The sequence below is a fragment of the Calypte anna genome, chromosome 25, assembly GCF_003957555.1.
Source record: "Calypte anna isolate BGI_N300 chromosome 25, bCalAnn1_v1.p, whole genome shotgun sequence".
Classification (NCBI taxonomy): Eukaryota; Metazoa; Chordata; class Aves; order Apodiformes; family Trochilidae; genus Calypte; species Calypte anna.
The window spans coordinates 430,690-443,990 of NC_044270.1; the positions used below are offsets into that span (position 1 = coordinate 430,690).

At 46.4% G+C, this 13,301-nt stretch overlaps 1 protein-coding gene across 2 annotated transcripts in view; it reads right to left on the reverse strand.

Moving 5' to 3' along the window:
• ASH1L (ASH1 like histone lysine methyltransferase) overlaps positions 1–13,301 on the reverse strand; it is a 51,875-nt gene that overhangs the window by 25,347 nt on the left and 13,227 nt on the right. Inside the window, exons 3-4 of one of the 2 annotated variants that reach the window (XM_030465182.1) lie at positions 10,687–10,750; positions 1,576–1,677 (exon numbers count right to left, since the gene is read on the reverse strand). In XM_030465182.1, coding sequence (XP_030321042.1) covers positions 1,576–1,677; positions 10,687–10,750 — 166 coding nt within the window. Of the gene's footprint in view, positions 1–1,575; positions 1,678–6,012; positions 10,751–13,301 lie in introns of both variants that reach the window. The other variant, XM_030465181.1, reaches the window with a different exon arrangement.

The window sequence follows — 13,301 nt, forward strand, 5'->3', positions numbered from 1 at the left end:
CCATGATAACCAAACTACACAAGACAACAAAGTCCAATGGATGTCCTTGAACTGCTGTTTCTGTTTGGAAACTGATCCAAAAGGCTGGGGCAACTGAAAGCTAAGATCCCCAAAACAGCTGCAGCCCTGGCCAGGCACACTTGCAGCCCTGGGTAACAAAGCAGCTCTCTGACAAACACACTGAAATCCCACATGCATTCCAGATCTGGGGAAAATATAACAAAAGACTGAGCTTTTCAGCTGCATCATCAGTTCATTGGCTTTGAAGTTGATGAACTTGTGACTCACTTCATTCTTATGCTCTCCTGCAGGAAAACATGCCTGAACTTTTAACACCTCCCTGTGCACAGACTCACACTGATTGCACTTGCCTTTTCCTTAGCATATGTTGAATAAAGCATCTGTTTAAAGGGAGGAGGAAATAGCAGCTCTGGCACATGGAAATCACAACTAGCTCTGGAAGTAGCAATCTGAAGGATGTTTACTACGAATCTGGAGTCAGCTTTGGTGCCTAAGAATCTCTGAATTCTGCAAACAACTGGGCTTTACAACTGCTCAAGGTTATGGATCTTTTGTGTGTCTAATCACAGGTAAGCTGACATCACATTTTCCTTCCAAGGACTGCAAACAAGGTCTGGTTTTACCACACAGGTGACAACTTGCCAGTTACCTACAAAAAGTGAACCTTTTTCAGCTCTTCCCTCTGCTACTCTGGTCAATGCATTCAACAGTTTTGTAGAGGTGAAAATGGGACAGGTAGCAACACAAATACATTCATACACAGTGGGACTGCACAAGTCTGACCTCCTTACCAAAACAACCTCAAAGCAGACCAGAAGCATCTGTGCCTCCCTTGTGAAGTGAGCAAAGATGGAACCGAGCAGCAGCAACCTGCACAGTACTACACAGTTACTCCATGGCTGAGGAAATACAGCTCCTTTGACATCCTGGCACACATTTCCTCAACTTCATGAGAATTTTGTGCCTCTGAGACTTGGTCTCCTCATCTGATAGAATTGTTGAGAATGCTACCAAAGGTCCCACAGCTTTCAGTGCTTCCATCTCTCTCCTACTGGAATTTTGAGCTTCCTAGGGTCATCCACAACTGTCTGATTAGTTATGGATAAGCTGCTTGTCACCCTCCACCACTTTAGCAGGATTCTCACCTACTGTGAAGAAAACATAAAAGCACACCCTGTCTTGACCTTAACACCCAAGGGAAGAAAAGTGCCTTCAGAACAGCTTCCCCAAGGAAGAATTAATGTATTCATCTAACTCCCTGACAGGTTTTGTAAAGCATTCACCTTCATGAAGTCCAATTTAACTTGGTGTGGAACCAAATTCCATTCTCCCATAGCTATGCTGCTGCTTCCATAGGTCCCAGCTCAAGCTTCCCAATTTTACAGCCCAACTTGCAGCACTTCTAGCCTAAAACCTAAGGGGAAAAACTCAGTGGAAAACCTCCATATTGCTGCTGTTAAAAGTTCTCAGAGCAATGCTGTCTCAGCTGTCTGTGGTAGCACAGGTATGAGTAGAGCAGTGATCCCCAAAAAAATGCTACCAAATATGACTTGCCTGTAGAAGATGTGCTCTCAGATGTTGATCTCTTTCTGGAAGGGCTGCAATTTGTGCTCTCCGACTGCCTCTGGGAAGGTTTGTCCTGTGCTGGCAAAGTGCCTGAAAAGCAGATCAGAGAAGAGAAAAACACACAAAAAAAATCATTTCAGTTTGAAAGTGCCAATACAACACACTATAGATGCTAAATATTCAAACTAAGATGACCCTTTTAGCTTCAGGAACACTTGCTTGCTATGAATTTTTTAGGTGGAGAAGGATGGAAATGGAACATCAAGAAGGAATTTCTCAGATGTTAACAGCACCAAGCCATGAGAAAAAGAGATTATCACCAGAGTACAGGCTTTTATATCAAAAACCAAACCAAACCAAACCATAAAAGCAAACCCTCCTATTCCTACATTCAAATGAACACCCTTGCTTGATTCTTCCATTTCCAGAAGACACTTGGATGGATGTGCCACACGCCCATGGTGCTACAAGGGCCACGTTTGGCCAACTGGGGATTGGACCGGTAGAACCCGAGCTGCCCCGGAGCGACCTTCAGCATCCCGGGGGACCCTGAGAGCCGGGAGCTGCCTCTGAGGGAGCGGGAAGAGCCCCGAGCTGCCTCTGAGGGACCGGGAAGAGCCCCGAGCTACCTCTGAGGGAGCGGGAAGAGCCGGGAGCTGCCTCTGAGGGACCGGGAAGAGCCCCGAGCTGCCTCTGAGGGACTGGGAAGAGCCGGGAGCTGCCTCTGAGGGAGCGGGAAGAGCCGGGAGCTGCCTCTGAGGGAGCGGGAAGAGCCCCGAGCTGCCTCTGAGGAAGCGGGAAGGGCCCCGAGCTGCCTCTGAGGGAGCGGGAAGAGCCCGGGGGAGGCGGCTCCCGCGGCAGAGACGCGGCCACCAGAGGGCACTGCCCCCCCTCGCTCCCGTGTCCCCTCGTGTCCCCTTCACAGCTCAGGCCTTGTCCCTTCGTGTCACCCCCCACAGCTCGGGCTGTGTCCCCTCATGGCTGATCCCACAGCTCTGGCCGTGTCCCTTCGTGTCCCCTCCACAGCTCATGCCGTGTCCCCCCGTGAAAATTGCCAAGCGCTTCCCCACTCCCCAGAGCGAAGCTTCCGAGGGGCAGGGACGGGGTTGGGTCGAGGGTCGGGAACTGAGGGGTTGACGATGCCGACAGAACCCTCGGAGCTTGCCCGGGTTGCTCCCTGCATCAGACCCCCCCAGCGCTCCGGCCCCACGCACCTCCCCGGCCCCACGCGTGCCTCGGCCCCGGCCGCTCATTTTCAGGTGGAACAAAGGCAGTGAAGGCTTTTCAACCCCACTGCTCCCCGTGCATGGGCTGCGAGTTTGTTTTTCTTGCCCTTTCCTTCCAGGAATAGTGAGCAACACACCGAGAGCAGTCTGGGATCAGCTACCAACAGCTGCGTGAAACAACTCGTGGGCTGAGACTGCAAATGTTTGACTACAGACAACCCTGAACTTGAGATGAACAGGTGAGAGTGGCCCTCAAGAATCTTGAAGACAAAGTGTACGAGGTTTGTGGCTTTTTTTTAAATTTTTTAAATTGGTTGGAAACAGAAGTGCTGAGGTTCTAAGAGGCTGACTCCTGTACTTACCCCTGCTGTCAGAGTGGTTCCAAAGAATGTTTATCAATATGGTGATAGGTGCCATAAATATAAATATATTTATTTTGTGACCTTCATCAGTGTGTGTACAACAAGCCTACAGCAACTTCTAGCTAAACCTCATCTTGTGTGAAATACTGACCACTGACACACACATTCTGAACACAACTTGGGCCACAGGCAATCTCTGAACATTTCAAGAATCACCCAGGTGATCCTTGAGGTCCCTTCCAATCTGACGATCCATGATCTAACACACTAATCCAACTAATTCAAAGTTTATGCTCAGAAGTCTGTGGAAGAGTACTTTCCATATGGGATACTATGAAATAAAATATTAATATTCCCTCTAGATCCCAAGGAAGAGTTTCAGAAGATAATTCCCAATGCCAGTCTCTGACTCTTCATTTCAACTGCCCTGATTCAGGGTGCTCTCCACCACACACTTAAACTGCATCTGGTTCAATAAACCAACAATTTTTGATGCACAACAGGGTTTTTTTTTCACCTGTATTATTTTTAGAACAGCATAAAACTATGGGAGCCTTTGTTGGTCATAGTTTCAGACGCACAGGTCAGCACTACAGGTAAAAAGGAAACACAACACACAACCAGACAATGATCTTCTAAAACAAACAGAAGTTTTCTGACATACTGCATGCCCAGGAAATAATGGGGAGCTGAAAGCTGGTCCCACAACAAAACCATCTGATTTCCACTGAAATACACTTAATCAAAGTGCTACATGGCAGCTGAGGAACCACTCAAACCCAGTGCCAGAGGGAGAGGTACTCAGAGCCTTCACAAGCAAGTTTTCACTTAAAACATCTCTGCTTTTTCCTTTAATTAGGTTGTTCCTCTTAAAGTCAGATCATTGGAAATCTTCAGGAAATTCCCAGAACTGCATGAGCTACCACAACCAATTCCTCACTCTTCAGAGCCAAATTTAACCCTTTTGGTGACTGAGCACTTTAAATCCTACTTCCTATCTCTGCAGGAGATGCCATCTCATGGCTTGATTCCTTTCTCCCACCCACTTTGAGCAGATTTAGTAATACAAAAGAGTATGAAGTAATAAAAAGTTGTAAAAGAATCCAGCCACTTGCAACTGTCCTTAAAAGAAAGAAGCAAAACACAAACCCCTCAAATGCAAAAATAAAACCAGGAGGTGAAACCCTTCCACATATACCTCCTCAGAGCAGGGAGGTGGGCAGAAGGCATCAGAATGGATGTCTCCCGAGGCAGAAGAAGAGAGGAATAAAAGTGAGAAGATATTATTCATTACTGGAAGCTGATTCCTTGGCTCTTGGTTGCTGGGAAATTAGTCACAAGTGGGTTTGGACAGATGATTCAAAAGGCAAGGGAGGTGCAGGCAAGGGCACAAGCCACACTTGTGTCTTTTGCAGGGTATCTTTGCTGTGTGGTCTCACAAGCAAGTTCACAGCAACTGTGACACAAGTGGATAAATGTGAAAATTGTTCCTACAAACACAACCAGGGCACGTGATGGACAATACAAGTTTCTTCAAATCCTAGATTCTGCATTAATTATTTTTTTCTTAATATTAGGCAAATGACAAAGTTAACAGTTTTGGAGGGGAGGTCTTTTCCTTCCTCTGCCAACAACCTTGCATTTTTCTGTGTATACAGTCACCTAGTTCCGTTTCAGTTTTGCTTGGGGCTATCTGTGTAAGGTGGGTTTCCCAAGTATGAATAAAGCAGTCATTACAAGCTTTGGTTTGGGGCATTCCTGGCATCATTTAGCAACTGTTCTGAGGTGCTGCTAGAGCCCTCAAGTCAGGGATCAAAAGCACAGCAGAGATTATCAAAGTAACCAAAATGGAGTTACATAAGAAAATGTTTTCTTAAACAGAAATGTTATTCAAACCAGTAGTAACAACAGGCAGGGTGAACCAAATGGACCAAACTTCAAACTAAACAGAAACGTGGCTTTTCAAGTACCAAAAATCCACAAGACATTTTAAGTGTAGAAAATGCAAACGGTCAGAAAAAAGACCTCTTCATGAACACATCTTTAGTGGAAGCTCAGCGAGGGCTCTAACAAAGCAAGACAAATCTGGTGGGAAGCAATACTTCCACAACCCCAGCTCTGGAGGAGACCCTGGGACTGAGCCAAACGCCGCGGGAACAGCGCTTGAGCAACAGAGAAAAGCGAAAGCAAAAGCAGTTCTGAAACTCAACCCTGAAAGATTCCCCCCAAGCCACAGCTCTGCTTGCCCTCCTTTTCTAGACCACGTTTGGCACAACAGAAAATAAGGCCACAGCTTGAGTCCTGTGTCCAGTTCTGGGCCCCTCAGCTCAGGAAGGAGATTGAGGTGCTGGAGCAGGTCCAGAGAAGAGCAAGGAGGCTGTGAAGGGATCCAGCAGAATTGCTGTGAGGAAGGGCTGAGGGAGCTGGGGGTGTTGAGGCTGGAGAAGAGGAGGCTCAGGGGAGACCTCATCACTCTCTCCAACTCCCTGAAAGGAGGTTGGAGCCAGGGGGGGTTGGGCTCTTTTCCCAGGCAACTCTCAGCAAGACAAGAGGGCAGGGTCTCAAGTTGTGCCAGGGGAGGTTTAGGTTGGAGATGAGAAAGAATTTCTTTCTGGAGAGGGTGATCAGGCTGCCCAGGGAAGTAGTGGATTCTCCGTGTCTGGAGAGATTTCAAAAGAGCCTGGATGTGGCACTGAGTGCCATGGGCTGGGAACTGCAGTGGTACTGGCTCAGGGGTTGGACTTGATGATCTCTGAGGTCCCTTCCAACCTAGCCAATTCTATGATTCTATGACAACCAGACTGATAGGAAAGAACGTGCAATTTGAGCTCCCTTACCTGACAGTGGCTGCAGTGCCTTTTCAATAGAAGGTAAGGGCTCCTTTCTGAGAGGTCGATTTAAGGAGGTGTCTTGTGCACAGAAGAGTCCAGGGCTGTCAGTTAATTTTTTACGTCCATTGGTGCTGGTAGAGTTTGTGACTCTGCAGCTGCCTATTGCACTTGTGAAAAGATTTGTGTGTTCATCGTTGCTGGCTGGCTCAGAGCTGGGAGTAAATCCCCCCAGGGACAGACCCGGGGAGTTTTCTGAGCAGTCGATCTGGAGCGGTGTCTGCAGTCCCAGCGCTAACGAATTCGACTCCGGAGGTTCCCTCCTGACCCACTGCTCATCTCTGCTGAGCAAACCCTTAGAAGGTGACAGGTGTGGACAAGACATATGACACCTGTGTTTCTCTTTATGTTTGTACCTCTCACCGACAGCCTCCTTCCCAAATCTGTAGCGCTTCAGGGACTCCAGAACTGTTCTAGAAGAGCTGTTTGCTGTGATAGTGTCCATGGAAACTTGGGGCTGTTCAGAAGAACGATGTTCTCTGTGTTTATGGCGATGTCTGTGCTTATGTTCCAGCATCCAGCCATAAGCCATTTCAGGTGGAACACTGGGATAGGTGCTCATCGACAAGAGCGGAGTCCTACTTGTCGTGAGGAAAGCTTCCTGGCGTAAAAGTTTATGCTTCTTCTTGTGATATTTGGTGGGGTTGAGAAGCAAATGGCCTGTATGCATGTAGGAAGGTGGTGGCAGGGGAGTAGTGAAAGATGGAGAAGGTGGAGGAGGATAAAGAGTTGGAGGGTACCTTCCATAATAACCTAAGCCTATGGGAGCAGCTGCAAGGGGAGAAGGAGAGTAAGGCATGCCATAAGAGGGATAAAACCCAGTACTGGAAAGAGGGAAGCTGAGACTATGCATGAAAGGCATTTCTGCCATAGCCTCCCGCATTTTTGGGGGCCTGCCTCTCTTTTTCTTTAAATCAGGTTTCCTAATGTAGTGCAAAGGGTCTAGAGGAAAAGTAGGATGGGTGTAGAAACTATTGAAATTTATCCTAAAAATGGTAGGCAGTAAATCTCGGGGTATAAAATGGTGACTTCTGTGGGTTATCCTGATTTCACTCAACCGACTGATTAACTCCTCTAATTCGGCGAGAAAATCTGGGTCCTGCCTACCTCGAAGCTGAGGATACTTCTTTTTCCTTTTTCTCTTCTGCCTCTTCATCTTGTCGTAACTGAGGTAATCGTGAGCGCGGCGCTTGCATTTGTGTTTATGCTTTTCTTTCAGGTTACTCAGAACAGTGGAGGTTTCGGGGGGGATGAGGGAAACGTGATCAAACGAGTGCCTTTTCTTCTTCTGCCCACAGAACTTCTCTGCCCGATCCGAGGTGCTGTTGTTGTCTGTCCCTATTCCACTGTCACTGGGAATGGTTTCGTCGCTGTGAGACTCGCTGACAGGGGAAGGAGTGGCCTCTTTCAGCTCGCTCAAGTGAGAAGGTGAGTTTGGCAACAAGGTAGGGGGAGATAATCTCCTCCTCCCCTTAGCAGCTTTCTTCATGGCAAGGGTCTGAACGACGCTGCCTGGGCGGGAGTGGATGTGGAGGTAGGGCACGGGGCTGGGCTCGATGAACCCGGCCTCACTGCTGGCAGGGCTCTGACCCCCACTGACTGCAGATGACTGGGAGCAAACTGGAGATGGAAGAATCTCGGAATTATTCGTTGTTGAGGGCAGCAAATGGGGAAGAACTTGTCCTAAGGATGAACCAGGGGTTTGCTGAGCAGACTTCTCAAGAACCGTCAGACCGGCAGTGCTGCCAGCTAGAAGCCCGTTCAGGACAGCTTTAGGTTTTCTTCCTCTCCTTTTTCCTATGTAAATTGTTCCTTTCTTGCTGACGTTTATTTGCTGGCCTAATTTTGAACCAAATGTGGCAGCAAGAGTGGACACCGTGTTGTGGAGTTTAGATTGCACTTTCCCTTTATTTGGTTCCACTGTACTAGACAGAATCTGATTCAAAAGTTTCTTTCGCTTCAGAGTCTTCATTTTATTTATTTTTCGGATAATTGTTTTCATTAACTGTCCATTATTTCTCTTGGCAACTTTTCTGTCTGAGTCTACTTCCAAATCAGTCATGCTACAAATATTAGGTTTTTGGACCTCTTCTGGCCCTCGGAGCTGGTCCTTCCTCTCAAAAAAATCCCCACTTCTATGCTGATCACTTTCAGACTCTATCTTGCTCGAGTTCTCTGTTCCAACAAAAGGTGCCACAGAAAGGATTGGTGGCTTCATTTTAATTGATGACCTGATCTGTCTTTTAGGTCTCCCTCTCTTCTTAGGAAAAGGTTGTCCTGATAAGCTCTGCTTTAGAGAGGGAATTTCTACTTCAGGCTGCAAAATTGGAGGTTCTTGCTCTTCTTTTGACTGGACTGAAAAGACTTTGGATGCTGGGATCTTTAGAGTTCTTTTGGGAGGACCTTCGAGCTCTGGCATTTCCTTGGATTTAGGTCTTCCTCTTTTGGGTTTATACATGTCAGGTAAGAAATCATCTGCCATACAGAGACTAGAGGGCTGTTTGTGAGTACTATAGAACTTTGGAGTTTGCTTGTCAGCCTCAGCTAACAATGCAAGAGACTGTCCATTAGGTTCATTCAGTTTTGGCAACTGATGTTTGACAAATTCATGCTCCACAAATGAAGATGATCCTATATTTTTCAAAAATTTGGCCTGCTCCAAGTTACTGCCTGATAGTGCACTGTAGGAAATGTTTTTAAAAAGCTCTGACCTTTCTAGTTCTAGACCCTTAGGAGGTCGACAGGTGCTTCTTGACACCACTTTAGTCCATCGTGGTTTCCTTCCTTTTCTTTTCTTCAAAGGTTTGGACTGCTGAGTAGTGCTGAGATTTTTTGCTCCTTGGCAGGATTTATCTGATGCAGCTATTGCACCTATCTTTAGGAACTGCTTGCTACTAAACAAGCTTGTAAAACTAACTACTGAAGGGGTGACAGTAGCATGAATGCTTGTTTCAGATGCTAAAATAGGTTTTTTCCCTGTTGAAGGACTAGTTCTTGAAGTTTCTACATAAGTAGCTTTTGAATCATTTAAATCTTTATCACCACCTTTAAAATCAGGGCTCAGGGGATGGTTCAGTGTTCTGTTGATACTTGGCATGGTGCTGTCAGAAGAAAACTGAGTTTTTCCAATCTGATCTGAAATACCTTCTAAGAGATCTGCTGTTGAACTTAAATGCAGGGAGTTAGATGCCAACTGTGAAGATGCTGTTGAGAGGCTCCTGTTTAGGGTGGTAACAGACACTGTGGGTGAAGGTGATGGGAGGTTTCCCTCTCCTACTGCACTGAACGGGGACTTTGCTGTTGATACATCTGAGGCACCTCCTGTTCTGAAGTCTGGTGAAGTGCAATATACTGGAGGTTGTTTTTCATGCTTAGATGTTTCATAAATCCCTTTTTCACTGGCTGAGTAGCCATCCTGAGGAACACAGGTTCCTTCATTGAACACCTCTTTGCCTACATCAGCCATTTCTTTCCGGATTGAAAATTTTTCCAACATACTTTCTTTGTTCTGTCTCATAAGATGCTTCTCAAACGTTTTGCTACTTGGATTTTCCTTCAGTAATTCTGTAGTCTCATGGCTATCAAGGCTGCTGAGGTTGGAATTGCCAGGAAGCTTAAAGGGCTCTGAGGCAGGCATGAGAGAGTCTGCTTTCAGAGTGCCAGAGTCCTTGTTAACCAAACCAACTGGACTGCCAATTCCTGGTGGCTTCTTGACAGAGTCCTTGCTAACCAATCCCACTGGACTGCTGATCCCTGGCATCTTCCTCCCAGAGTCCTTGTTAACTGCTCCTACTGGGCTGCCAATCCCTGGTGTCTTCCTTCCAGAGTCTTTGTTAGTCAGAACTGTTGTACTGCCAGTCCCTGGCATCTTTCTCCCAGAATCCTTGTTAACCAGGCCTGCAGGACTAGTGATTCCCACCAACTTCTTCCCAGCATCTTTGTTCATCAATCCTGCTGGAGTGCCAATCCCTACTGGCTTCTTGGCAGACTCCTTATTAGTCAATCCAGTTGGAGTGCTGATACCTGGGATTTTCCTCCCAACATCTTTGCTGATTAATCCAACTGCAGAGCTGCTCACTGGCTGTTTCTTTCCAGAGTCCTTGTTAACTAACCCAGTTGGAGTGCTGATCCCTGCTGGCCTCTTTCCAGAGTCCTTGTTAACCAATCCAATTAATGGACCAATCCCTTGTGACTTCTTCCCAGAGTCCTTGCTAACCAATATGGCTCCACCACCAATCCCTAATGGCTTCTTCCCTGAGTCCTTGGTAACCAATCCAACAGCAATCCCAGATCCTGGCAATTTCTTTACTAAATCTTTATTAACTAACCCACTTGCAGTTATGGCTCCTGGCAGCTTCTTCCCAGAGTCCTTAACCAAACCAGATGCAGTTCCATTTCCAGGCTTTTTCTGCTTTGTTTTGGAAGACTTTGAAGGAGGACAAGTTGCAATAAGTTGAGCCAATTTTTCTGTTACAGTTGTTGCTCCATTAATTTGTGTTCTATCCTTTAAGTCAGAATTATGGCTACTGATAAGAGTTGGAGGAGATGACTTTATATAATCTGTCATTTCAGAGTGCAAGGGGGTAACTTTCTTAGGTAAAGGATTTGTTTCTACTTGTATACCTTCTTCCACATGTAAGTCAACTGTTGCAACTTCTCCAGCTTTCTTGTACAACTTTGAAGGGTCCTGGAAGTTAATAAAAAATAATCTTCAGGAAATGAACACAAAGACAAAGACTTTTTATGTTAAAATGTAACTATATAAACACATACTTCATGATCCAAGCCATTTTAAAGCAAATATATTTCAGTGAACATGTTAAGGCTTTGCTGATGTTAAGGAAATCCCAAACTTGCTCCCAGTCTTCAAATGGAAAACATTTCATCTTTCCCCCAATTACAAACATCTTCCAAAAGCACTGGTCATTAAAAAAAAAAACAAACCCACATTAACAATAACATATTGGGCTAACTCTTTATAGTGTGACAGCACCAGAAGACCTCACATGCTACCAAGGAGCAGCTGAGCAGCCCATGAGCCCATCCACAGCTTTCTCAGTTCTCTCCTGACACCCTCAACCACTGGTTCTCCTCACAGAAGACTGCTGGTAGTACTAAAATAAGTAATAAAATAAGTGAAATTACTCTGTTGTTTATATGGGGCAGGGCACACACAACACACATGGAGAAAATGAAAATTGCAAAGTTATTTTCAGTTCTGACCTAACCATTTATCTGTAAAGTTTTATGTAGATATAAAAGCTACACCCATTGCCTCAATAAATCCCACCAAGAACATCTAAATAAATCAACCTTTTCTTTTGGAAATACATTCTTCTTAACATACAGGGTCCAACATCAGTCTGGGCTCCATTTCTGAAAATATGGGCTCCATTCATGGGCTGAGCATGGAGGATTCTGATCCTTTATGAGCTCTTTAGATATACACAATTTGAAAACCTTCTGGGATCAATCATCTCAAACATTAAATCAAGAGTGAAAGGCATCAATGCCACACCTATTCATCCCTCTGCAATAAAAAGGAATATGACAATTGCATGGTACTTACTGTACTTGATAACAGAATTAGACTGAGCATGTTCATGGTTGGCCAATATCTAATTATGCTGAAGAAAGATGCAGCCTGAATTCCTCTGAAATCATCTGATAATCACCAAACTTTGGTGCTGATCATGCACTGAAGTATTTGTTCAGTAAGCTCCAACAGCAGGACTGGAAGGGAAGGCTGCAAGCTGAGATTAAGCAGTTTCCTAGGACAGTTTCCTAGAGATCAGCAGCAGTTGCTTGGTCCTGTGCTGCCCCAGCTGTCAGAGCCTCTGTAGCACAGGACCAGGCAACTGTCCTCACCAGGAGTCCTGTGTCCAGTTCTGGGCTCCTCAGCTCAGGAAGGAGATTGAGGTGCTGGAGCAGGTCCAGAGAAGAGCAAGGAGGCTGTGAAGGGATCCAGCAGAATTGCTGTGAGGAAGGGCTGAGGGAGCTGGGGGTGTTGAGGCCGGAGAAGAGGAGGCTCAGGGGAGACCTCATCACTCTCTCCAACTCCCTGAAAGGAGGTTGGAGCCAGGGGGGGGTTGGGCTCTTTTCCCAGGCAACTCTCAGCAAGACAAGAGGGCAGGGTCTCAAGTTGTGCCAGGGGAGGTTTAGGTTGGAGATGAGAAAGAATTTCTTTCTGGAGAGGGTGATCAGGCATTGGAATGGGCTGCCCAGGGAAGTAGTGGATTCTCCGTGTCTGGAGATCTTTCCAAAGAGCCTGGATGTGGCACTGAGTGGGCTGGGAACCACGGGGGGAGTGGATCAAGGGTTGGACTTGATGATCTCTGAGGTCCCTTCCAACCCAGGCAATTCTATGATTCTATGAATGGAAGAGAAGAATTGGATACACTGCTGAGGAATCTGCCAGCACCACTACAACTCCACCAGCACCAGCATAAGTGGTGGCATGAACCAAGTATTTTTAAGGAAGTTTTATCTAAAAACTAGTGAGAAGAGATGACCCTTTCTGTCTCCATCACTGCCTTTTTCTTTACTGGGTTCACACTAAAATCCTTGAGGTACCAGAAGCCAGTTCTGAGCACTGCCCTACCAGCCCAGATGGATTCCAGGGATATTTCTTGGTTCTCCTTTTGGGGGTGGGTGCCCACGAGTTGGGTTTGGATGTCTCTGAACCTGCTGCAGTAGTAGAACAATCCCCCCCCTTCCCAGTCCCTGTCACTTACTGGTTTCAAAGCTGTGGTGTAAAAAGAGACCCTGGTTTATGGAGAATAGTTTGGCCCTCTGCCCAGTTTCTCTGTGGCAGCTGCAATTTTATGTAAATTATGGCAGAGCATCACATTTCAGGAACTTCCCCCCAACTTAGCCACCCTCAAGACTTACAAAACACACAGCTGGGAGGCAGGGAGCAGCCATGATGGCTCTTACTGCACTGGAGACCCAAAAAAAAGTGAAAAAAAAAAGGTGCCTCACTTTCCTGAAATAACTTCTGGTGCCCAAACACTCCAAGAGAGAAGTCCAGAACATGTTGTAGAGTTTTCAGCCAGTACAGGACCCCAAAGCTTCCAGGGTTGGGGTCTCTTGGCACTTTAATCCTGCTGCTGGAAAGTGGCTTTCCCCACACTGTGTGGTTCCAGGGAGCAGAGAGCTCTCCCTCCCTGTTTGACCTCAGCAAACCCTGGAGTTTGTACCAGAGGAGCTGGAAAGTCAGATTTTCCTGCAGACAGTTT